Source organism: Gorilla gorilla, chromosome 4 (assembly GCF_029281585.2).
Source record: "Gorilla gorilla gorilla isolate KB3781 chromosome 4, NHGRI_mGorGor1-v2.1_pri, whole genome shotgun sequence".
NCBI lineage: Eukaryota > Metazoa > Chordata > Mammalia > Primates > Hominidae > Gorilla > Gorilla gorilla.
Genome location: NC_073228.2, coordinates 113,485,640 through 113,512,865, shown reverse-complemented (window position 1 = coordinate 113,512,865; position 27,226 = coordinate 113,485,640). Strand labels below are relative to the sequence as shown.

At 41.7% G+C, this 27,226-nt stretch overlaps 2 protein-coding genes across 3 annotated transcripts in view; one reads left to right on the top strand and one right to left on the bottom strand.

Moving 5' to 3' along the window:
• MAN2A1 (mannosidase alpha class 2A member 1) overlaps positions 1 to 25,299 on the bottom strand; it is a 185,741-nt gene extending 160,442 nt beyond the window's left edge. The window contains exons 1-3 of one of the 2 annotated variants that reach the window (XM_055389294.2): positions 24,164 to 24,299; positions 22,789 to 22,896; positions 1,035 to 1,289 (exon numbers count right to left, since the gene is read on the bottom strand). In XM_055389294.2, coding sequence (XP_055245269.2) covers positions 1,035 to 1,277 — 243 coding nt within the window. In that variant the 5' untranslated portion in view covers positions 1,278 to 1,289; positions 22,789 to 22,896; positions 24,164 to 24,299. Of the gene's footprint in view, positions 1 to 1,034; positions 1,290 to 22,788; positions 22,897 to 24,163 lie in introns of both variants that reach the window. The other variant, XM_004042339.5, reaches the window with a different exon arrangement.
• LOC129533925 (uncharacterized) lies at positions 24,934 to 26,914 on the top strand. Its single transcript, XM_055389297.2, has one exon. The coding sequence runs from the start codon at positions 24,934 to 24,936 to the stop codon at positions 25,324 to 25,326; it is 393 nt and encodes a 130-aa protein (XP_055245272.2). The 3' UTR covers positions 25,327 to 26,914.
• The last annotated feature ends 312 nt before the right edge of the window (positions 26,915 to 27,226 follow it).

Sequence of the window (27,226 nt, the reverse complement as noted above, 5' to 3'; positions counted from 1 at the left end):
TGTCCCCAGCTTCCAGCTTGGCCTGTGAGCCATGACCTCAAGATCATATCATGTTCTCTGCCCTCAGCAGTTAGTGGAAAGTACATATTCGAAAACGAGGCCAGAAGCCAAATAATTTTGTCCAACTTTAAAATATTTACCCCTTAGGATCCTTCCCCCAAAATCCAGTTTCTGGTCTAAGGCACAAGGTTAAACACAGCCTTGCCCTAATTTGGCAGAGCCAATGTGAGTGAAACACTCTTGAGTTTAAGAAAGGCAGAAGTCCTTTCCAACACTGGTTTTCGACTCCATTGCCCTCTATAATAGCGCTGTCCAAGAGAAATATAATACAAACCAAATTTTTAATTTTCTAGTAAAACAAAGCAGTTGAAATTAATTTTAAAATTTCATTAATCCAGTATATCCAAAATATTATCTTAACACATAATCAATATATAAATGAATTAAGATATCTTGCACACTAAGTTTGAAACACTGTGTGTGTACATTACACTTACAGCACATCTCAAGCCACATTAGTCACATTTCAAGTGCTCAGTAGCCACATGCGGACAGGGGCTTCCATACTGGAAAGTACAGCTCTAGAATATTTCCCTTCCCTCTTGCAAAAGGATATTAAGAAAAAAAAAAAAGTCTAACCTTACTTTGTACAAAATCTATAATGTACAACTGATATATAATAAGAACATGGATTTTCTTGTATTCTCCAAAGGAAGGTTAAAAAAAAATCTCTGGCAAAATTTAAACCTTTAAAGGTTTTCAACTATTACAGAAAATAAGACCTGAAAAACATACAAAAAGACTGTATTCACGTAAGTATAAAATAGTAAGATAAACTGAGAAAAATAGAATTATGGAATTTTATCACTAAACAGAACATTAATGTTCATGTGACTAATCAAAATACTTTACAAAAAGAGAAACTAGAATCCAAAGAGTTTAAGCGACTTACCAAGTCAGAACAGACATCAGGTCAAATCTTAAAAAGAACAAAAAAAAAAAGGCCAGTGATTATTAACGAATGTATACATTACCTGCACATCTGAATTGTGACTTCCACTTTGTGAAGCAAACAGACAGTCTGCAGTGTCAACTGAGAGGGATAATTGTGAGGGCAGAAGATGTGAGCCAGCACCTTGGCTGAAATTGCTTTGTGAACTTTTCGGACCATCCTCCACAGACTCACTCAAATTGATGACTGAGTCTCTAATATTTGAGATGATCTCATTATTCTCAGCTAGCAAACGCTCCAAATGGTCTATTTTTTCTTGCAACATTGAGAGCTGGCCCTACAATAAAAAAGAAAAAGGCAGCTATATGAAATACTAATATAGATCTGCTGAGGCATACACATTTTTTTTTTTAAATTATGTGGTTGCCTACGAGGGCAGCCACTCACCCTTCACTTTCCACTTTTATAAGTGGGATCGCAGAAAGCATGAACAGCTGGCAGGGTTGAAACACCAATTTACAGCAGAAAATCTTCTCCACGGCTGCAATCTTTGCTTAATCATATTTTAAGACGTGCAACAGAAAGACCAAAAATATTTTGGGAAATATTTCTGTTCCCCCCAAACTCAGTCCTAAAAGATCTTTGGGTCCCTGGAATCACTGTACAACAGCATATTATATTCAGGTATGAAATTTTTAATTTAAGTATAATTGACTGGAGTTACTCACAAGGGTCAAAAAAGTACGAACTTGAAAAAGATCATTCCATCTCAATCCCTTAACACTAGTGGATAATCCTAAATAAGAAATATCATCTATGGAAAAATCAATTAGTCAATTCAGCCATAAGCATGTACATCTCCCAAGTAACCATACCCTAAGTAATTTAGTCTGCTTTTGCTATACTGTGTGTCTTAAATTTTTTTCATTGATCCTCACATTAAGAGGGTTGCCATCTCTGTAACATAAACCTCGTTATACAAAATAATACCTCACCTTATGAGAGCAAGGACTATCTTTACCTTGTTCACCCCTATATCCTGGGTTCCAAGTACACAGAAGGTACTCATTTATTTGTCAAATGGCCCTCATATTTCTGAAACTCAACAATAATTCTTTAGTGAATGGCCACTGTGTCAGGCATGTATGCTAGGAAGACATGCATAAGATACGGGCCCCTGTCTTTGAACACACAAAGTGATGTTATAACTAGCAAAAGCCTCAAAAAACCCACATTACGGTTTTAAAAAACTATATGCATGGTGAACAAACAACTCTGGATACTCATTACCAGGAAATAACAGGAAAGCAGAAAGGAAAGAACGAAGAAGGGAAAAGAGAAAAGGATAGAAAATATCCAAACGCCCAAAAGTAGGGGACTGGTCAAACGACAGATTCATTATCATGGAAGGGATGTCAGCCACTGAAAATTTAGAAATATAAATTGTTTTAGAATAGAAATGTAAGGAAAGGTATTTTCAGAAGATAAAGTAAGGAAAGGTATTTTCAGAAGTGGTGAAAAGGCAGTTTAAAAATAGTATGTATGGCATGATATGCTTTAGGAAAAAATATGAAAGACCATATAACACACAAGATATAAGGGTTATACTCACAGGTTATTGGTCAGTTCAACAAGGGGAAAGGGAGAAGTTAAGAGACTGAGATCTACCAAGAAAAGGCCAATCATTTGAGCAAACTATGCCAGAATTGGCAGAAGTCCGAAGAGACTGCAACAGATTTTGGAATTTAAAAAAAAAAAAAAGTAGCCAAAATTAGCAGCAAATCACTGGGGGTGGCAGTGGTTGGGGGCAATACAACACTAGGGGTGAATAACTACAGCCTGATGTTAGAGAAGAAAGGAGCACAAGACAGCCATGTACCTTCTCAGACCTGAAAGATGCTCTCACAGGCCTCTCTACTTAGAAGCACATAACAGAAAGAGCCCTCTACACATTAAAACTATAGTCCTTTAAAGGCAATTGTCATCTCTAAGATGGGGTGGGGTGATAAGTCACCACAAGATAGAACTCTAAAGCCTGTTTATCAGCATACACAGAGACAAGAAAAAGTTTTAGCATAGGTCCCATCCTGAAAGACAAGCCCCACTGCACTAGTGAAAGGCAAGAGAGGGAGCACACATCACTTTACAACTGGAAATGGCAAAGCAAAGGAAACGGGAGATGAGTGCAACACTAGTTCAGGGCTCAAATAGAGAAGCTAGTTGAACCATGTAGATTCCAGATCCTCAGAGCTGTTGAGTAGTATCGTCCTATAAACCTTTACACCCTTCTTTGTAAGTGCACATCAACACTGGTTATGAGTGATTCTCCATGAAAAGACCAAAGGGGATCCCTTGGCATAACCCAAAGTTCAACCCAAAGAAGCTAAAAATATTTGAGTCAGGTACACAGTTGATGAATCTGTATATATTTTCCTAAATACATATGCTATCAAAGGCTGTCTGAAACAGGGGAAATGCTTTTCTTCACTTATCACAACACCACAGACTGCAGCTTTTGAAATCCCTTCTGATAGATTCTGTTGAATAATTCCAATACTGAAGATACAAATTTACCACAGCAGGTAATGGTAAATCAAGTCACTCTTATTACAAGCAGTATTAGAACATGTTGATTCATCTCGCCAGCAGTACAGCTACACATCTCCATAAAATAAAACATTACCTTAATATAAAATGCCATCATCACAGAGCTTTTAAAGATACCACATTTTGTCCGGGCACGGTGGCTCATGCCTGTAATCCCAGCACTTTGGGAGTCCGAAGCGGGCGGATCACCTGAGTTCGGGAGTTTGAGACCAGCCTGGCCAACATGGAGAAACCCCGTCTCTACTAAAAATACAAAATTAGCTGGACGTGGTGGCAGGCGCCTATAATCCCAGCTACTTGGAAGGCTGAGGCAGGAGAGCCGCTTGAACCCGGGAGGCGGAGGTTGCGGTGAGCCAAGATCGCACCACTACACCCCAGGCTCGGCAACAAGAGCGAAACTTCGTCTCAAAAAAAAAAATAGATAAATAATAAAAAAAAAAAATTAGCTGGGTGTGGTGGCACGCACCTGTAGTCCCAGATACTCGGAAGGCTGACGCAGAAGAATTGCTTGAACCTGGGAAGCAGAGGTTGCAGTGAACCAAGATCGCATCACTGCACTCCAACATAGGCGACAGAGCGAGACTCTGTCTCAAAAAAAAAAAAGATACCACATTTTATCTTATACTTACAATATTACAATACTACAAACTTAATACATGAGTGCCCACACTTCTCCAGATCCTTCTGTACTTTGAGGAAAAGATCATTTTAGAGCCATATACACAGCAAAACTGCCTATAGCTCAACAAGTACACACTGAATAAGAAGACAACCCTTCCTGGGAATATTTTTATTATGGCTTTGGTCCCATAATCCACGGATAAGAGTATTATTCAAAATAAACATTAAAGGAGATAGTTCAGGAAAAAAGGATCCTACAGCCATTAAAGATGACTTTCAATCTCATTTAGCTTTAAAGATATCATTAATGATCAGTACCTGGAATTCTGTACTGAATTAAGTACATGGAGAAAATTATGGCCTAGGGATATATGCACACAATGGTCTAAAGAATATCATTTTTAAAATTATATTATGCAGTGGAATAAAGTCTCCCTCCAAACAGGTGACATTCTTGAAATGAACACCCTCATAAGCAAATTCTGTACATGTGACAGAGAAGAGTGGAATGACCTTAAAAGGATGCACTTGTAGTCTGCATTAAAGAAACAGAAATCATAGATAATGCTTCAATTACGCTGAGAAGTCAAAGGATACTGATAGTAACATTGAAAAAGACAATTTTCTGTAGGGCAAGAAAATCACTTATGAGAAAACTACTTTATTCTTTGATTTGCTAATCAGTTCTACAGGGAGGCCACAGCATTGCACCGCTCAGGAGTGGGGAAGGAGGTCACGATATTTGATTTACTCCGCTTTTAGTGAAAGAGAAAAACCAAGCAAAAATCATATATCAAAGACTTTTGAGAGAACAAATTTAGAGTCTACTACAAGGCAGAACAGGCTCAGTTACCACTCAGTCCTATGAACAAAATCAATCAATGTGTATCTACAGCTAAATCTGTAAATTTATTACATAATTATTTGCCTCAAATAGGACACTACCCGCTGGGTATTGGCCTCACTGTGATCCTTCCAGCATGGCTGAATCTGTATATCTTCTCCTGCCTTCCTGGAAAACTGTGTGCCTTTCCTTCTCCCTGCTTCAAAGGCCAACCCTCTGCCGAGCAACAATCCCATTTATCTCAACTGCTCCAAGGCTTTGTTCTTTGCCCTTTTGATTAAACCCTCTCAATATTGCTCAATCAAGTTCCACTTCTAAAAGCAACTCATTCTCAGTAACGTAACATGTTCTATTAGATCAAACTATACGAAATTGCCATTCTCATAGGTAAAACATAGTCAAATATCACCAATTTTGTAAGGTTGAACTTAATATTTATTATATGCTATATACATCTAAAAAAGTCAAACTCCTGTGCTTCCACCCTCCTGTGCTTAACCCCATGTGATGGTTAATTTGGGGTTCAACTTGACTAGATTAACGAATATCCAGATAGCTGGTCAAACACTGATTATTCTTCAAAGCTTCAGTAGGCACTGGGCCCACCCTTTATCTACTCAAAGTGAAACCCAGGTGGTTTAGCAATTGATTAGAATTATTGAGCTGCCCCAGGTGTATCTGTGAGAGTGTTTCCAGAGGAGATGGTGTGTGAGTGGACTAAGTGGAGAAGATGTGCCCTAAATGCGGTAGTCATCATCCAATCAACTGGGAGCCCAGATGGAATTAAAAGGCAGAGAATGGGCAAATTCTCATCCTCTCTCTCTAAGAGCCTGGCCGCTCTTCCTCTCCTGCCATTGGATGTCAGAACTCCAGGTTCTCCAGCCTTTCGACTCCAGACTCACACCAGTGGTCCCTGGGCTCTTGCACCTTCCACCTTGGACTGAGCTCCACTATTGGCTTCTCTGGTTCTAAGGCCTTCAGACTTAGACTAAGTCCTGCTACCAGCTTCTCTGGTTCTCCAGCATGCAGATGCAGATGGCCAATAGTGGAACTTCTCAGTCTCCATAATCAAATAAGCCAATTCTCCTAATAACTCCCTTCTCGCGCGCGTGTGTGTGTGTGTGTGTGTGTGTGTGTGTCTGTGTGTGTGTGTGTGTCCTATCAGTTCTGTCTTTCTGGAGAACCCTGAATAAAACATCTTACATTCCCATTCCCCTCCAGGGCCCCACCCACTTCATGTACCAGGATTATCAAAAGTTTCTCTCTACTCATTATCCCCCTTCCTTACAAACTCCCATTCATTCATCTGCCCATTACAATCAGCATCTGCTCACCACTCCACCAAAACTGACCTTGTAAAGTTCCCAAAGGCTCCCATGTTTCAAGCCTGATGAAAAGCACTCTGCCCTTACCTTATCCATCATCTCAGGGAGTATTAGGCACAATGGAGCACTCCTTCCCTCTGGAAACGTTTTCTTTACTCATTCCCAATACAACATGCTCTAGGTTTTCCTCCTGCCAACTGTTTATCAGTCTCCTTTGCGGGCTCCTTCTCTCCCAAGCTCTAAATGTTAGAGCACCTCAAGGTTAGCTTCTTGAGCCTCTTACCTCTCTATACTCTCTTACATGATCTCATCCACTCCATGATTTAAATTCCATGATGTCTCCCATATTTGTATCTCTTGCCGAAACCTCACCCCTGAAAAACAGACCCATATATTCAAATACCTACCCGATGCCTCAAATTGGCTTTCAAACTTAAGTCCAAAAATCATCCTCCTCAAAAAGACACCTACAGTCCTCAGATCTCCAGTAAAGGGCTTTAATCTCTACCTAGTTAGGCACTCTCAAAATCAAAACATTGTACACCACAGTCAGTAAGGACTGAATATCTCTTTCTCTCAACTTAGCTTCACCTTCATCTTATCTCCGTTCCAAGCCAGCTCCTCCCCACCCTACCCTGAAACCTTTGTACATGGTCTCTGCTTACATAATGCTTCAACTCTCACGCCAAACGTCACCTCTGCATAGCCTTCCCCAGCCAGTCTAAAACAGGCCTCCTCATGTTATGGTTTATCTCAATTTACTTCTTGTTTCCTCCACAGTGTTATTACAATTATCTATTTTATTCATGTATTGCTTCCCTCTTTTCCTCACTAAATGAATCCCTATATTGACAACAGGCACCATAGCTGTTTTACTCAATGTACTGTACCCTGATGCCTACCTACCTAGCACACAGCAGGACCTTAAGTACTTATTGGGAGAAAAAAAGGAAAGAAAGAAAAATGGCATGTAACATTTTTTTCTAAGTATTCAATGTTTTGGCATATAAACCCACACCAAAAATAATACAAATAAAAACAAAACACACTATTTTTGAAGAAAGAAAATCCAAAAGAAGTCTTCACTGCATCCCAAAAAGTAGGTAAGAATGGGAAGGAAAGAGCTAATTAATAGGGTGGTTTTCATGGGCTGTCTGGGAAATAACATAGAATGGGACCCACGTTGGCCATAGGATGACAACCATGACCTGGTGAATAGAATACAATATGTGGCTCCCTTTCTAGAGCAAAGATTATGGATTCTGTACAGTCCAATCAAAAGTTTTCCATTTTCACTACCATCACTAACCTGGCTCAAGAGACTATTATTTTCAACTCTTGTGGGGAGTGAAGGAAGTTTGGAAAAAGAACCCCAAGATAATTCTGGACTATTTCCTATCATGGTAGTGATATAAGATCTGCACTCAACCAAATCAAGTTTCTAGTTATAAGAGCTGTAGAAGATATATATGTTTAGAATATACCCACCAATAGTAGCATTCAAAAGAAACAAAACTTTACCCCAAAGTGTACGCATGTATCTGAAACTTAGGATCTATACCACCTTTCATTTATGTTTTTTTTTCCTTCAAATCTCATTGTGTTAGATTCAACATATCACTCCAACACATCAAGTTCTTTCTGGACTCTGATTATGTCATCAAATGTGCCCACCATGTAAGAGCAAAGATTACCTTTATCTTTAATGACATCCTTCACCAGATAAAGGTGAAAGCAATTCAGCTTAATGGCTACACATTGGCTCCTGTTCAGGCTATCTGGCTTCCAATACTAGTTTCCGCACCTATTGGCCATGTGATCTTGGGGAAGTAACTTAATCCTGGGCCTCAGTTTCTATGGGTAAAATGCAGATACTAATACCCATTGCTTGGACTGGCTGTGAAAGAATTTAGCACAGTCCCTGCCAACAAGTAAGCAGTGAAGAAAGAATTATTGCAGCTGCTGCTACATAGTAAAAGTATGGCTTTTGAAAAATCACTTTGAAGGGTACTACAATATGCACCTCCAGATAGTATGTGTCATAATTAAGAACAGACTCTGAAGCCAACCAAAATTTGAATTCTGGCACCACTACTTACTATGTAACTCTGGGCAAGTTCAAAGTTACATAACTTCTCTGTGCCGCAGTTTCCTCATCTGTAAAATGGGGAGAATAGTACCTAATTCATAGCGTTGTTATGAGGATTAGTTAGTACATGCAAGTAAATTTAAATAGTGCCTGGTGCAGTAAGCAGAATAATGTTTAGTCAAAGATGTCCCTGTCCTAATAATCCCTGAAATCTGTGAATACCTTACCTTACATGACAAAAGGAATTTCACTGATGTAATTAATTTTAAGGCTTTGCAGATGGGAAGAAAACCCTAGAATATCTGAGTAGGCCCAATGTAATCATAAGGAAAAGAGGAAAATGGAAGAGTCAGGCCAGAGAGGGAGATGTGAGGACACAAAAAATCAGAATGATGCTATTGCTGGAAGGCAGCCTTGAGCCAAGGAATGCACTCAGCCTCCAGAAGCTGGAAAAGGCAGGGAAACAGATTCTCCCCTGGAGCTCCAGAAGGAATGCAGCTCTGCAGACATTTTTATTTTAGTCCAGTAGGGCCTGTTTCAGACTTCTGACCTAAAGATCTGTATGATAACACATTTTTCTTGTTTTACGCCACTAAGTTTGTGGTGATAGCAGCAATAAGAAACTAATATACTTAGCAAATAGTTGGCCCTATAAAAATAAAGCTTATATTCTTATGCTTAGTCATTTTTAGAGAAATTCTTGCCCAAATCTCCATCATCAGAGCTGGAGAGCCATGACCCTAAGGAGCTGTGAGCCCAAGCAATGGAGGGTGAGGCCATGCAACCTCATAAACTGTCTTCCAGGGGCATAATTTGGTCTAACAAGGCTCTACACCTAACTTTGAATAAAGGAGTTAAGAAAAGACAGAGTCACCCTTTATGGTTCAAAGTAATTTTCAGAAAAAGCAGCATCAACATCTTTATCTTAGACTGAGTTTTAGAATCAATCAATTAAAAAATTTTAAGCTATTCTGGAGCCACAGTAGGGCATATGGAGTAAAAGACTGCAGTTTGCCAGGTAAAAGCCATGGCAGCTTGGACAGGAAGGGAAGGAACATGAAAGAATGACAAGAAAGATGAGTTAGGAAAGGGAGGGGCAGGAAAGGAAAAAAAATTGGCATTCAGTTTTTTGCTAGGGCAAGGGGGAGGATTATGGGTGGCATTTTAGAGGAACAGGCCCACAAGCCAGTTATTGGGGAGGAGACAGAAGGGCAAATGTTATATTCTGAAACTATTAGATAGCTGAATGGTGGTGTCAGTGAACATGCAAGTCTGGAACTCAAGAGAGAAGTCAGGGCTAAATATATAAACTTGAGTGGCCAGAATAAATATGAATTTCAAGCAATGGGAACAAATGGGATTACCTAGAAAAAGCGCAGAGATCTGCCTTTTATAATTTAAAATGGCTCACCAGGCAATTCTCACACATCCCCAGTTAAGAAGCGCCACATTAAAGCTAAATATAGGAACTGCGATTTGGTAAAAGAGAGTCTGTATTTCCAGCAGGGGTGTCATCGTTATTGCTGCAGTCCCTGGTCAGTCAACCACTATTCAATCTCTACAGAAAAACCCTGCCTTTAGTCAGATCTCTGGAACTTAACAGGAAGGCTTTTGGGCTTGATAAAATGACAGGTAACCCTCCAAGCGCCCACTCCACCCCTTAAGATGTGTAGTGCTGAGGCCAAAAAGAGCGTGAACTGGGGCTGTGGCCACGATTCTGTATGTATCTCCACCTGTCTGTCAATGAGCCACAAGCCAGTTATAAATAACCTTTTAATGGTATTTTCCAGACTCAGAGCTTAACATGCCTGAATTTCTTCCAAATTGTGGAATTTGTCTTTGTGCAGCCACTTGTCCATTCAAAGAAATAAATGCCCTCACGATGTGAGCACAAAAAATACGTAGCTACAGAATACCTTACCAAATTGCAGGAGCAATATACTCTTTGCCCAGGCAAATCATTTTTCATAAATCTCACACCTGTCTAGGTATGACAGTAACAGAGGCTGCTCAGATGCAGGTAAGAATGCCAAATGACTGTGAAGGGAAAAGCTGGGACTCCAAGCCCAACATCCCTTGTTCTGGCGGAGCACTCAAGGGACTCATGACTACTACAGCTGGGCCACCAACTTAGTAGCTGCCAGAATCACTACACAGGATCCAAGCCCTGACCTCAAATAATAGCATCTCATTCCCTCACCACCCTCCTCCAAAAATGTGGTCAGGACTCCACTTGCTGACGTTTTCTACAGGTTCCAGGAGACAGCACCAGCTCCACCCTATGAGTTTCCAGATGTATGTTTAGATTAGAACCATATGGCCCTATCTGCACCAGCCTAATACGGCTGCACAGAAACTACCTCCTGTTGAGGCAACATTTTAGACATCAAGCTATTACATAAAATGAGACTATGCAAAACAGATAACCACTTAAAAGTGAGTGGAAGAAGGGTGTATAACTAGGGAAAAATGTGTAGATTATAAAACTTTAATAAAATGCAGTTTTATTACTTACAAATCCATTTAATAACTGCAATTAAGTGGCACTAAACATATTAACTGTTGACTAATAGAACTCTTTCTTTAATTCAGCACTTCCCAATCTGTTCTATGGAACACTATTCTTTGCAGGATTTTTTTTAAAAAACCACACCGACTTTACTTCTAAAACTTATTTTTAATTTATATTCTTATGCTTAGCACTCTGACAGAATCTGCCAACAGTGTATCCCACCCAAGAACTTGCATGAAGGTTCATGGGATATACTTTCAGGCCTTAACAATTCTCAGCTAAACAGGGTCATGTTGTTAACACATCATATAGGCAATGGTTGCTGGTCTATGTTGGTAATCTGTCTTACATGTTTGACAAATGCTTATCTTTGTACACAAGGTTATTAGGCACTATCCATTTATACTACCTAAACACATTTACCATTAATTAATGCCATGTATTGCATGTTAGGATATGCTAACAAAAGTTCTGTCAACATCTCATAATTTTAAACAAGTAATTTTGACAAACAATTTCAAAACAAAAAGAAAATAATTGTCAGTAATCAACCTAAACAGTGTTGGCCTATCAAAATAAATGCAACTGACATGTCTGAGATCGTTTTTCATACAGAAATAGTTTTGGAAAGCCTCTGAAGGCAGGGTTGTATTAAGTAGATAATCAACCCCCCTTCAACCTTATTTATACTAATCCTCTCCTGAATAAGTCCCTTCTATTTCATATTGACAGGGGACAGGTATTTAGGCAAGTCTCATCTGAATTATTATAAATTCTGAATTTCCAAACTACTCTTTATACAAGCACTACAGACTCTAAAGTTTTACAAATTCTTTCCTATTGCCTTTCTTTATAAAAATCCATCTGTACCAACTGGTCTACAAGGGCAAGGTGAAACACAGTAAATACCACAGAAGCAACAAATGCAGTAGTAAGACATAACATAATACATAAAAATACAATAATAGCAAACTTCTAAATATCATACCATTGGTTATCAAAGATGAGTTAAGGATACAAATTTCTGGAGTTCTTCTCAAATCTCTTTTGTTTAAAACAATTATTGGTTGGATCTTCTACCTAAAAGTCGCAAGAAATATCCTATACCTCAAGTGTTGTTATTTGACCCTACAAATTTTCCAGAGGTAGCCCAAGGTCAAAGACAGTTTTTACTTCTCCAGTTCATGGGGTCACCTACCAGCCCAACAGAAGGGGGTTTTTCTTTACTATCAACAAGAGGCAGTTTGGAGGGTATTCTCAGAAATCTGTCCGACTTTCAGAACAACCTTCAAACTTCAGCCCCCTATTTGGGGTGTTGCATTTTGATCCTTAATAAATCTCTCTCTCCCTCTCCACCACCTGGCTGCCCATCCTCCCTACACACACAGACACACACACACACAGACACACACACACACACAATTTATGTTCTGTCTTAACCCAGAAAAAAAATAATTTAGTCCTATCATTTGTGCCAAAGATCAAAAGGGTCTTTTTTAAACTCCTACTAAAATGCTTCTTTGAAATCCTTCCTTCTGATCATCTTATCTTTTCTTAGGTAAGCTGATCCATGAGCTGCTGGTTTCTGACAATTTGAACACAAGCTGCTTTATTTCATTAACATCTGCTACAAAATATTCTTAATGTAAGATGTGCAGCTTTTGGTTATCAGAAATATACTTGGCCCTGCCCTCACTAAGCACAGTCCCCAAGTGAGCTCATTCATTCTTGGCTATGCTGATGACTACCAGATCAGCATCTCCCTTCCCTGATCTCTCACTGGCTTTCCAGCCCACTTGGTTATTTCCACTAACATCCACGTCATCATAAATGAAAATGAACTTGGCCTTCCAGATCAGCTTGTCCCTATCCCCTTCCGCAAATAGTACAACCAGTCTCCAACACCCCAATGGAAAAAAGTAGGAGAAATTTTCTGATTCAAGCCACTCATCATTACCCTTGATCAAACCCTGTTAAAAAGCTTTGGTCTTTCTCTTTACAAAATGTCTCCACATTTTTCATCCTCCCAATTCTAGCCAATTCAATACTGGTACAGGGATTTACTGCCTTATGTCTATATTACCTCAAACAGATTCTCAGCTGCCTTCCTACTTGAGTCTTCCTACACACAGCTACCAGAATAATCTAGATTGAATATTCTCTTAGCTCCTTTCCAGGTCTGAAATTTTCTACAAAATTAATTCTCTCACACTGCTTTTCTCAAGCAGCTTCCTGGTATATTCAATAACTTGGAGTGGTTCACTACCATCTAACTCATAACTCTTCAGACAAACTCTCAGGGCAATTTGCAACCTGATCCTGAACTACCTACAGTGTTTTCCCAGCTACTCTTCACAGGCACCAAAGATTCTAAATCAAGCCAATCTCCTCCAGGATTCAAAGCCTTCATAAGCACCGTACTTTACACTAGCAATTTTCTTTCTCCCTTCAAAGTATCGTCCAATAGGAAAAGCTTAGCTTCTTTACCCTCTCCTTTAGTCAACTTAAGCCAGGCCATCACCAAAACTTGTTTCTGTTTTTGAGTTCTCTTTAAGGCCTTTGCCTTTATATCAGGAATGTAAAATAATATCATCGACTCTTGTTTTAGTCTTAGCTCCTGTATTCCCAGAACCTAGAACAGTGCCTGCTACATAATAGGTATGCTACAAATCTCTGTCCTTTGGTAACAACTAGCATTTACTGAGCACTTACTATATGCCAGGCAACATTCTAACCTCTTTAACTTCTAATGAATAATAGCACTTAACTGTCTCTAATAGTTTCACAAACGGCAGTTTTGTTTCCCTAAATAACTAAAAAGTTCTTTCAAAACAAGTAACATATGTCTACCACAATTTCCATATTACCTAACGCAGTAAATTTTCAAATATATGCTGGATATGGGTATAGTACAGTGGAAGGCCAGTGAATTATAAGTCAGGATGCATGTCCCAGGTATCCTGTGACTGGGCAAATTGCTGAGGTCTAGTTTATGTGTGACTCGGTGCCCTTATCTGAAAAATCAAAGACTAAAAATTACCTAACCTGGAAGGACCCAGCCTACTCTACAATTCTGTGCCTGAATTTTTCATATGTATGACTTTTCTGGAATGCTGGTGACTGTTAAAAGAATGACTGCTTCACTGGATTCTAAAAACACCAATTCAGGACTCTATGTAGAAAATGATTCTAAGAATGATTCACATTCTCAGGCTTCAATGTTCCAATGCTTTACAGGTAAAATGTTACCACCAAGGCCAGGACCCATAAATGCCACATTCCTCTACATCTGTGGTATGAAGACACAGAAGGGAACTGCTGCAAAGTACATCTTCAGCCCCGAAGTCCTCACCCTGAAGGGAAAGGCTTCTCATCACAAAGGAAACAAAGCACTATCAGTTCTAGAAGAAGCATAGCAGTTTGAGTAAATAGTAATTGTGAACAACCAAAAACAAACAAAAAAAAACCGGCAAAACTTCATACTTTCAATCCTGAGTAGGCACAAGGGACCAAAATGTTGGTGCATAATGAGTTGTAAAATGATTTTTTAAATAATGAGATTCAAGAGACAGGAATCAATAACTTCTATTTCCTCTGACGCTAACAAAAAGGGAAAGGAATTAGAAATAGACAGAAAAAACAAAAACTACATATAAGGAAGTCATGGTCCAGAAGTGAAGGAAACTGAAATATAGCATGATTCTCACCAGCTGGAATATAAGAGACTCCACTTGCTCTAATGCTCAGAATATTTCCTTCAAGTGGCACAGGTTTAATTATCAAGAGTATCCCTCCTTCTTATGAAGCCAAACTACCTGACATATACCACATGGTATTTAACATCATAAAATTGAAAACACTATGTGCTGGTTTTCTTTTTTTTTACATTTTTTATTTCTTTAACTGACAAATAGGATGTGAGGGTGATCTGGCTGCGAAATCTGTCACCCCATTGATCGCCAGGGTTGATTCGGCTGATCTGGCTGGCTAGGCAGGTGTCCCCTTCCTCCCTCACCACTCTATGTGAGCCCCTCCTGAAGCTGCATGCTCAGTCGAAGAGGATGACCATCCCTGATAGAGGAGGACGGGTCTTCGGTCAAGGGTATACAAGGAGCTGCACTCCCCTGCTGGAACCTCCAAATGAGCTCTCTTTAACTGACAAATAAAAATTGTATATATTTATCAAGTATATCATTTTGAAAAATGCATACATTGTGGAATGCTAAATCAAGCTAATTAACATATGCATTACATCACTTATTTATTCTTTTTTGTGGTGAGAACACTTAAAATCTACTCTTTGCAATTTTCAAAACTACTATGCTTTATTATTAATTATAATCAGTATGTTGTACAATAGATCTCTTGAACTTATTCCTCCTACCTAAAATTCCGTATCCTTGTTTACTGGTTTTCAATTTTTGTAACCAACCTATAGTCAGAGTACATAACACATTCAGTCACAGAATGAAATGTAGATGATATAAGGTATGTTGATGTAAAAAAACTGATGGCTGAGGGAGGGTGAGAAATGAGAAGGAAGAGAAATGAGTGGGAGAAGGCTGAGAAGTACCAAATTCCTTGACTGACAGAGTGGGGAGTCGCTTTAGGCCTAAAGTTGATGAATCAAGAAAACAAATGCAATTACATCATTGAAAGTTGTTAATGTATATCAAACAGAAATTGAATACAAAACTTTTTTAAAAACTGGGAAGAGTAGGGTGTATTGAGTTAAATTCTTCATCTCTTATAAAGGGAAACAATAGCTCAAAATTGAAACAAAAATCAAAACACAGGTATATGCATATATTTAAAGAAGGAACCACACATGGAACATAAAGAAATGGTCAGAAGTGGGACTCAGAGAAGAGTGGACTAAAGATGGGGAAAAAAGGGAGAGGGATTCTATTGTCAATGTGTACCTTTCTATGTCATTTGAATTATTTCTATGTGCATTTATACCTTTTACATGTTTAAAAGAAAAAAAAAATCACTGGTAAAGTCCCAGCTCTCCGGACTCCTCACTGAAGCCAATGAAGTGCACCAGCAAGAACATAGGACAGGGTCAAATTTGGAGTCTTCTCTGCTCTTGGAAAAAGCATTTAATTTCTCTGGACTTCCAAAGGCACTACCTGCAAAGAAGGCCAGTGCTAAATCCATTTACATGTGAAAAATACACAAATGCATACATTTTTAAATGCAAAAAAACAAATACTTAAAAAACTCTACTTAACACTAACCTTAATACTACTCGATGAGACGCATTACCCCCATTTTGTTCAGACTAAGTATACTGCAATTTAAAGATGATACTAAAATCTGTGAGGACACAAATGGGGTGTTAGCCTGTGTCACAGCAAAGAAAGTGATATATAATCTTTAAAAATGATGAAAATGATGAAAATTAGCAAGAATTGCTCTTTGATAAGCAGAAGAGCAGGCCAGTACCTCTGCTGACAACCTGAAAGTACCCTGCCTCCAAGGTGAGCAACACTCAGGATCCCCAGAAACTGGCTGAGTTCCATCTTCTATTTACAGCTTATGAAGAAGATACTTATAGCTGAGCTCTCCCTTCTCAGGACTAACTAACCCAAGCAATCAGACTGGGCTCAGAATTAAGCCCATCTGTGAATTACAGCAGATCCAAAAAGTCATAAAGTCATGGTTTTCAGTCTTGAAGCTATGGGTCAATTTTGCCTAGTTCATGGCCCAGAACCTTCCTTCCCAGGGCAGTCCTACAGTGCAAAACCTTCAGGTGAAAGAAGAGAAACAAACTCATCAAGCATGTCGATGCTCTAGCATCAAAGTTCCCCAAGGATACCTGGAAATCTATGAAACACGTAGATAACACAAGTTTTAAACCACTCTCTAAAAACACAAAGTTTGACCAATGCTTATCTAATAACCAATTTACGAGAATTTTGTTTGTCTTTAATTAACTCACATCTACTTTAACAGATCTAACAATACTATTTGCCTCCAATATTAACAATAGAGAAATATAGTTTAAACTAGGGATTGGCAAACTCTGAAAAGGGCCACAGAGTAAATATCTTAGGTTTTGTGAGCCAGTTTCTGTCTTAACTACTAAACTATGCCACTGTTGTGTGAAAGTGGCCAGAGACAACTGGTAGATGAATGACCATGGCTATGTCATGAAACATTATTAAACCATTTAAAAATGTAAAAACCATTCTTAGCACATGGCCCTATAAAGACAGGTAGTAGACAGATTTCACTCATAGTTAGCTGACTCAGCAGAGTTCAAAACCAGAGGCCTTGGAGACAAAAGAAGGAAGATTATTTGTCAAGAACTTCATTCTTTCCCTAACCTCCCACCTCCATCCCACTTTCGTAAAAAATGCTATTTAGAGACAAAATGAAATGATCAGGAGGAAAGTCTCTATCCACTCTCCTTATTTTCCAGTTTCTTTCCCTGTTTTTTCTCATCTCAAGAAGATATTTAAAATGTTGTAACCAGAATCACCAAAATTAACAGAAATAAAAACAATACACTGAAAAGTAAACAGTCTGCCTGAGAAAACTGCAGACATTTCAAAACATTTTTGCAGACAATTTTTATACTACCTTATTAATCAATATATCTTATCTTCCTATGCTAAAAGGCAAGAGGAATAAATCTGGATAAGTGCCAACCTGTAATTCAGCTGGAAGAAAGTAAAAGATGATCTATTTACTATGACCTGACCCTAATGTTTTTCTCAGAATACACACGTCCAATTGGAAAAGAAATTTTTTACGTTCCATTATAAGAATCTTCCATTTTTTCCTTCAACTTACCTATGAACATAATCTATCCTTGTAATTTTCTGTAACATACTACAACTTAGAATCCTAAATGTGTAAGTGAATTTCAGGCATCCTGAGAAAGAATAGAGTTCACCCATCAAAAAATGCTAATTGGCTTTCTGAGCTTCGGCCTTTTGATCACTCCTTCCTAAAACACAGAAGTGCTAACGACACGTACTGGGTATAAAGAAGAGGCCACAGCCAACACAGTTTCAACAGGGATGATTCCCACTCCCAGAGGATATTGAGAGCAGTGCCTGGAGACATTGTTGGTTCCTACAACTAGGGGTACAGAGAGAGAACAGTGATGTTGGCAGATATCGGGTAGACAGCAAGGATGCTGCTAGACACCCTACAACACACAGGACAGCCCTTAACACGAAAGAATTCTCTGGCCCAAAATGTCAACAGCAAAGAAGTTACAAAGCCTGGATAGAGGCAGCAAATGGTAGAGTATGTCCAGTTTTAAACTAAAGTACTTTAAAGTTGATCTCTTCTTTAGAAAACAGTATGTTAGATTTAGAAATTTAACATTAAGATATTTAAGAGATACCAACCAGGCGCAGAGGCTCACGCCTGTAATCCCAAAATGTTGGGAGGGTGAGGTGGGCAGATCATGAGGTCAGGAGATCGAGACCATCCTGGCCAACATGGCGAAACCCCGTCTCTACTAAAAATACAAAAATTAGCTGGGCATGGTGGCGTGTGCCTGTAATCCCAGCTACTCCGGAGGCTGAGGCAGGAGAATCGCTTGAACCTGGGAGGTGGAGATTGCAGTGAGCTGAGATTGCACCGCTGCACTCCAGCCTGGCGACATAGTGAGACTCCGTCTCAAAAAAAAAAGATATTTACTAGATACCTACTATCCACCTGTCTGCATAAAATATAATTACCTTAAACAGGGCACTCTTTCAGAAAAGCTATGATATGACCTCAAGTGACAGAGTTCATCAAACCAAATTATTTACTTCCTCCCTATTATAGGCACATTTAGCTATACTCACTAAAGCACTAGATGTGAGCTCCATTTCAGTACAATTAATCCTCAAACCTGTCTGAATTTAAACATGGTTTCAACCTTAAAAATAGCAGCTTGGCTTGATAACTGAAACAGAAACCCATTTTAGTTAAAATGTCCTACTTCCTCTCCTGATTAAACTACTAATAACAACTGAGAAGCAAAAATCACTATTTTAGAGTTCTTCCTCCTTGCCTTAGTTCTGCTCAAACTTTTATAAAAGCTGCTGCTATCAGGAAATTTTACCAAGACAGAAGGGATAAAAAATGCAATAAGGCCTTTACAATCCAGCAAACACAGGTCATCAGAGCTGCTAAATATCCTTTCATTTTCTTAAAGATTACAGAAGTTGGAGAACTAGGGAAAACTAAGACTCCTGAATGCAAAAGAAGCTAAGAATAAACCAGGTGATCAGCAACAGCTAGTGAACCACTCATTCCAGGAAACTCTCAACACTTCAGTCCTTCAAAAAAGACTATAAAGTTTTCAGTTATCACAAAAAGCAGTAGCTGACTCAAAAACAAATAAAAGTGGTCATTTTAGCCACTATTTTGCCCACAGCCCAGACACCTCTTAATGCAAATTAAAAGCTAAGAGAGAAAATCCCCTTCCAATAATACAATTGTGACATCTCCCTGACAAAAATATTTGTTTAGGCCCTGATAACAGTGTTCATCTGGGAACAACACACCCAATTCAATTTAAAAAAAAAAAAAAAAAACATAAACTACTATCTTCAGACCACAGACAGTCATGAGTATCCGGCCCAGTTGGTTTACAGGAAATAAGTTTGGGTCTTAGTGAAAAATGCTGATCAGGAAGAGTCCCACAGGGCTGTTGGACTGAAGAGGAGTTAGAGGACACCATCCTCAAAAGGCTCTAATGTTTGTTCTTGCATTCCTAAACGCTGGATGCACTATCAAAGTTCCATCACTTCCCAAAAAGCACAGATCTCAGCATTATATCCCAGAAAATAAGACAATCTCCCTCATACGAATGTGAACAAACCCCAGCACCAAGTGCTATTGTTTATAAATAGACTGCACTCAAGGAAGGGGAAGGAGATCATATTTTCCTTATATGTCATTCTTAAGCAAGATTTACAGATTTATGAAAGCAAGAAAAAAACTGGGGAATCAAAGTCCTAGTTATATGTATTGCCATGAGTCAACTTTCATTAATAACATCTACTATGCTGGACTCTTAAGTACTACTGATGTAAAGTATGTAAGCACATTTCTGTATGTGTATTACAGTAAGTTGAAAAAAAAAACACAAACGGCAACTGGGAGCAGTGAATCACACCTATAATCCCAGCACTTTGGAAGGCTGAGGCAGGAGAATAGCTTAAGGCCAAGAATTTGAAACCAGTTGGTCAACATATTAAGACCCCGTCTCCACAAAATAAAAATTTTAAAACTGGCTGGGCACAGTGGCATACACACCTGTAGTCCCAGCTACTCAGAAGGCTGAGGTGGGAGAATGACTTGGGCCCAAGAATTCAAGGCCACTGCAGTAAGCTGTGATTCCATCACTGCACTCCAGCCTGGATGACAGAGCAAAACCCTATCCCAAAGAAAAAAAAAAAAGGTATACAAGTTTTCACCTTCTAATGGCTTTCAATCAAATGCTTATTTAAAGGCATTTAAAGGCATTCTCACTTTCTCACTTGATAAATGTTACATAGGCAAAAAGATAAAGCTTCACTTTCACATTTTCCATCAGAGTCTCAATTTCCATATTTTAAGAGTTAATATTAATCTCTACGGTCATATGCTACACTAATTATTTAAAGAGTGATCATTTGTTATACAAAACCTGACTCATTAATTTACTTCTCTAGATCCGAACATCAGACTAATTAATAAGACAACCCCATTATACACACCATAGATAGTAAGCAACTTGTGAAATCTGCTTGTAAGAAGTGATGACTAATTTCAGGGAGACCTTAACAAAGTTTCTCCTTTCCATCTGCTCAAATTCTTCCAAGTTATCATAACGCATTTTCAAGACCAACCTCTCATTCACAGTGGAATTTTTATTAATTTTCTTAGCTGAGATTTATTAACCCTGAAATATACACACAAGTTTCAACAGATTAGGCCCCCTGTTGCCTCTAGTCCTCCAAGGAATTCCTCCCAGAAGCAGAAGCAAGGCTTCGGAGTGCTTCAGGATAGACTTCCGAAGAATATCTCACAGGCAGGCAGCTGCTCCGGGGTGAGAGAAACTGGAGCACCCTCGGCCAGCCCACTCTTGCCCCAGAGTCCAGCCAAATGGTGGAAAACACAGAGCTGTGAGAAAAGAGAAAGAACAAACCCCCTCTCCAAAAAAACAACAAATAGATTGCTCTCAATCTAGGATGGTCTTTAAAAATATCTTGTTTACAAGATAGACCTAAAGCCTAGTGAAGGTTCCATATCAACTGAAACCAACTAAATCGGCAATTTAGAGGAACCCAATACCTATCTAAATAAACCGTTCTACTAGATACCGAAAAATGACACATAGTGACCGATCTGCTTGGCTCTACTAAAACTCAAGAATTCAATACCCAAACTTGCCAAAGAAATGTATTGCAACCTCCTTTTGCTGTGTTTGGTATTATTAAGAATAAGTTAGAAGCAGTGAAAAAAAAAAATCAACTCAAGTTCTGGATGCTGGACTACATAATGGTTTTCATTATAATGTTTAGCTCTGAAATGAGCTCAAAGACATTCTGGGAAGGTATAAATCTCTAGCAGTAAATGTTCCAGAAAAAGCACCATATTCATTATGGCTTCAGAATAAAAGTTCCTTTAGTCATAAGCTAAGGTACCAGAGAGCAACATGCTCTATATAGGGGGCAACCAACCCCAGGGCCGTGGCCGTGGACCTGTTAGGAACCAGGCCACACAGCAGGAGGTGAGTGGCATAGCAGGTCAGCAAGCATTACCGCCTGAGCTCCACCTCCTGTCAGATCAGCAGCAGCATTAGATTCTCATAGGAGCACGAACCCTATTGTGAACTGCGCATGCCAGGGATCTAGGTTGCATGGTCCTTATGAGAATCTAACGCCTGATGATCCGAGGTGGAACAGCTTCATCCCCAAACCATCCCCCGAAACCCCCGACTTCCCCCATCCTCACCCCTGTCTGTGGAAAAACTGTCTTCCAGGAAACCAGTCCCTGGTACCAAAAAGGTTGAGGATCACTGCTCTATATTTTACATCAGATCTTTCCATAAGCAAATGGCAGCCTAAACAGCAGGCAACAGATTCCTGAGAGGCAAGACAACTTAGTGGCTGGCAGCCTGGGCTACAAAGGCTACCTGTTCAAATCTCAGCTTGCAGCTGTGTGATCTTGGGCAAGCTAATTAATCTCTCCGTGCCTCAGTTCCCTCGCCACTTAAGTTTTACCTTGTAAGATACGAAGGCTAATGTCACACACATAACGGTTAAGCTTACAGAGGGGTCTTAGAATGTCTATCTGCTTGGGGATTCAGTGGCCATCCAAGCACTTAAAGAATACCTTCTTTCTGCAGTGAAAATCCAGTACAGAAAATCTGAGAAAGACAATCTTAAATACAAAATGTTCCACCTCCCAGTTGAGTACCAACAGCCTTCCCCTCCAGCAGTCACTTTCACCTTTCATCAAATGCTTTACCCTTAAAGCAGAACTTCAGCCTCTCATTGAGGACTAAGGATAGATATTACAATATTGGAATTAGCTTTGCCTAAGATTTCTCAGTAACTGAATGAGTCACTCATGTCTTTAGATTCTAAACAGAGAAAATGTCAAGGTTGCCAGAAAACCCAGGTCCAGATGTTTGCATAAACCATTTTCAAGTGATCATCAAGCCAAAGCCAAAGGACATTATTTTAGAAAACACTTTAAGTAAAATATATCACTTTTTATGATTTTCCTGTAATGGAGGAAAATCTGAAAATGAGGTTACTGGAGGGAAAAAAATTACAGTAATTTCAACCCCAAAATTACACAACATATCAAGCTAAGCTTAAAACTCCTTACCTTTTTCCAACTGTTTTCTTCAACCTCATCAAGAAGCACTGGACAAGCTCTGAGCTCAAGATTTAAAGATGCCCTCAGTGCTTGTTTCTATTTTCTCTGTCATACTACCTAGGGGAAGCAGAGGCTTTTAAAATTTTGATACATCTCTCTGCAGCAAGATTTTTAAAACCTCTCACCGACAAAACAAGTTGAGTGCTCTGTATTGATGACAGCATCCATAAAAGGGTCTTTTTTCACTTTCAAAATAATTCCAGTAAAGTTTTTACTTTAATCTCAATTAAATTCAAGCCATTTGCTCTAGCATAACACACAAAAAAAGGCAAGGATATTCTTTGGTCATTTAAGTTATCACAAAAGAGAAAAAAATATATATCAACTTCACGTCTAGGCTTCTCTTTCTCGTAAGCCAAGTAGGAATAGTTAGATTGTCCTGTCAGGGTTTGAGTTCTTCAGGTTCATTCGTTACAGAGCACACTACACAATACCCAGTTTCACCGCAATTTCTGAAGTGCACAGGTTATATTGGCAAATAACTTGAAACTGAACTCGCACATGCCGCGCGGTGGGTACCCTTCCAAAGGGAACAGACTGTGTCCGCTTTGCTTATTTTTGGTAACTTTAAATAAGACTTTGGATGGGTCGTCTTCCCAACTCATTTACCAATTTAACCACTGGACGCAGGACTGAGCGCCCCACAGCTTTCGGCCGGAGTATAACACGCGCTTCCCCACTCGGTTCCCCCTATCTGCCACAAACAAACCAGATGTAATAGCTGAAGAATGACGACACTAAAATCAACCTAGAGATTCACATCTAAAAGGGCCGCAACACGAAATAAACTTCTCTCTCTTCAGAGGCAGCGGGGAAGAAAAAGAAAAAAAAAAAATCCTAGGTGGGTTCGGTTTGATCCATTTCCGCGAATCGGTGCGCTCAGGGGGTCTGGGCTGGTGCGGGCGGCTTAACCCTGTGAGAGCCGAGAACGACCCCACCGCGATACGCGGGCCCCGGGCTGGCGGGGGGTGCCTCACGCCGCGCCCGTTCCCCCGCCAGCAGGTGCCCGAAGCCACCCCAACAGGCCGGGTGCGAATGCCGGAACATGGCCACTTTCCGGAGCGCGATGCCGCCGCCGCCGCCGCACGCCGCCCAGCACTTTGTTAACTCGGCGCGCCCGGGCGAGGTGGCTCCCAGGAGGTGATCATTGCCGTCCGAGAGCTACAGAGCCCCGGCTGGAGGCGGCTGGGACCCTCCCCCGGCCTGGCCTCGCCCAGCACGAGTGTGGGGCCGCGGCGGGAGGAAGAGGTCGGGTAGCAGCCGCTAACCAGGGGCCCGCACGCCTGGCCCCTCGGAGCCCCGCGCCCCCTTCCCAGGTGCTTACCTGAGGGAAGGAGCCCTCGCGGCGCGGGTTCCTGGGGTAGTCTAAGTGACCCCGGTCCAGCATCAGGTAGAGCGAGAAAATCACCACACAGAAGATCGCACTGCCGAACACGGTGAACTGGCGGCTTAACTTCATTTTCCTCGATAGACTCGGGGCCAGGACACTGTCCTCAGCCAAAGGAGACAGCGCACTGTGGACTCTAGGAAGCAGCCGCCGGAGGCTCCCTTCTCCCGGGCTGCGCGACCTCCGCGCTCCCGGATGCGGGTGCGAGTCCCCGCCTTGCTCCGCACCTAGTCTCCGGCGCCACCACACGCCCTTGGCCTTCGCCCTGGCCTGCCGCCCTCCCCGGGGTCGGGCGCCCCTCTCGAGGCGAGACTCGCCGGCAACTGGGAAGGGGGGCCCCCACAAACTTGATCGCAAGCTCAGCGCCGACCTCCGGCAGGGCGCGCGGGGCAGGCGGAGGAGAGGTCGCTGCCCGCACTTCCTGCCACCGCCGCCCCAACTGAGTCGGCAGGAAAAGTTTTCTCGACGAGGGCAGGCGTGTCCTCCTCACCCAGGGGAGGCGCGGGTTCGGCAGCTCCCGGGCCGGGGCCGCGCAGCTAGGTCAGAGAAGCGGAGCGGAAAGGAACAACATCGCGAGGAGCCAAGCCCTACAACTTCTGGGCGGGACGGTCGGGCCCGCCCCCGCGGCACCGCCCCCGCCTACCCCGACTGAGCCCCTTCCTGCTGCTGCTGCCGCCGCCGCCGCCGCCGCCGCCGCGGCTGGGCCGATGTGCACCCCGGACTCCGGGGCTCACGGACTGATGAGTTTCCTCAGAGCTAGCGACCGCTCGCCAGCTTCTCCCGCCCCCTGCCGCCCCTACCTTCCCCCTCCCGGACCCAGGCTCCGCGAGGAGGCGCAGGGGGCGGGCGGCGGCAACGCGGAGAGAAGGAAAAGGAGAGCAGGGAGGAAAGGACCGTCCCCGGAGAGAAGCCCGCTCCAGCTGCAGCCGCTAGCCCCCTCCCTCTTTCCCGCCCCACAAACGAGGAGATGGCGGCGGAAGCGGCGAAAGGAAGCGCCGGTTCTCCAGCGCCACTTGGCGCTCCAGCACCGCCCGCCACGAGCAGGAGGAGACAGCGGCGGCGCGGCGGCCGCTGGGTCAATAAGCGCCCGCAGCCCCTGAGCCGAGCGGGCGGCTGGCCCCGCCCCGTCCCGACGCTCCGAGATGAGGGGGCGGGCCCCCCGGCGCCCAATCACAGCGCGTCGCCCGGCGGGCCCGCCCCGCGCCTGCCTCCCAGTGTCCCGGCGATAGGAAGACCTCACAGGGCTGTTGTGACCTGGCAGGCAGCTTTCTGGGAGTTGAGGCCTTTGGGGGCGTTCAGGCGCCAGCAGCCCCACGTCCAACAGGGGTTGAGCTTACACCCCACTTCCCTTTGTTGCCCAGGTTTCCTATCCTAGGATACTCGGGCCTGGCGTGCCTGGAAGAGTACTTGGTGAGGGGCTGGAGGAAATGCAAGAGAAGAGGGCTTGCACATTCTCTTCGGGCTCACTATTTCCTCCTTTGGTGACAGCCTGTTAAAACCTGGGGGAAAGGAGACTGACAAAGGGCCGTCCAGGCACATGTAGAAACATCTGACTACGAAATCCATGAGTGTAATCTAAGAAGTGATGCTTCTGCCAGTTATTGATTTATTGCCTCTCAGCTCCAAATTCGCCCTTTTTGACTGCACTGTAAAAACGGATCTGAGCCTTTTAAACAGTTTTTCGTTTGCCTTCTGGGGCTGAAGCTTTATCAGTAGAGGGCGCTGAAGAGACATTACAGAAAAAAAGGATTTTGCTTCCTGATTTCTGTGTATTGATAAGCTTTTGCAGCATACCTGGCTTTCTCCACTGCCAAGGTCCTATAGTGCTCAGTAACTAGCAATTTCCTCTCACATGCCCAACTCTAGGAGCTTTGTAGAGGAGGTGAGACACTACCCCATGAATAACTTCCCTGGCACCCTAGAGGCATTTGCAGCAAGTTGCAGAGGGCACATCTTCCACAAGCTTTGCAGACGTAGCCCAATGGTGACTTCTCTGCCATTCAGTTAGCCAGGTCATGCCCTCTCCAAAAACATCTAGATCTTAGCCCTGGGAGGAATTGGGGAGGTTCTTCATTGGGCACTCCGTCTCTCAGCCCAAGAGTTAGTTATAAGGTTAGCTCCTTATAGCTGCTGTTGCTATATTCTTTAAAGCTCTCTTCTTGCTAGTGAATCCTTCATTACTCTAATCCTCTATTATAGTTAACAATTCTTTTTATTAAGCCTTCCCTGTCCCGGGAGTAGTCCCAAGAAGTAGACCTGCAAAGATGGGATTAAAGGTCAGTTTGATTGAGGTTTTGAGCTTCAGCTCCTTGCCAAAGGGAAATGTAATTCATGACATGCTGGGCATCTCAATTAAGCAATTACCTGTGGTTGATCCTGATGAAGTGCCAACTGAAGCCTGTGCCTTGGGGCCCCAAGTGGCTGCGACACTTGACTGCTATGGTTATAAAGATGACTAGAAAGACTGGTGTGGGATGGATTCTTTTGCGTGCTTTTGAGTGGTTATAAAGAGAAATGACAAGCACAGGTTTTTTAACTCTCAGAGTTATGGTATGAGAACCAGAGATATTCTGTAGAATTCCAAAACTCTGGTTTATTGTAGCAACAAGAATTATGCTGAGAATCAAACAAAATTTTAATTTTCATGTTACTGAATTATAACTGCTATTAAATTCACACATATTCTGAGTTTTTCGTGTAAAATGGTGTTATTTTTTAATAATAGAATCTCAATACTTGAAATGGGTTGGACCCAGATGAAACCGACAATCTTAAACCCTCCAACTCTTTCTCTTATCAGTGGAAGTAGGTTGCCCTCCAGTGTCTAAAGAGACTAGCCTTGCTTGAAAACCTTGACTATAGAGGATGCCACTATCTAGATGGCCTCCCTGATTTCAATGGGGATGACACGATCTCAGAATAGCAGAGGCCAGGCAGCACATAACCAACAAAGACAAGGTGGGCGCACATCTACCTTAAAGGGCAGCAGGAAATCAGACT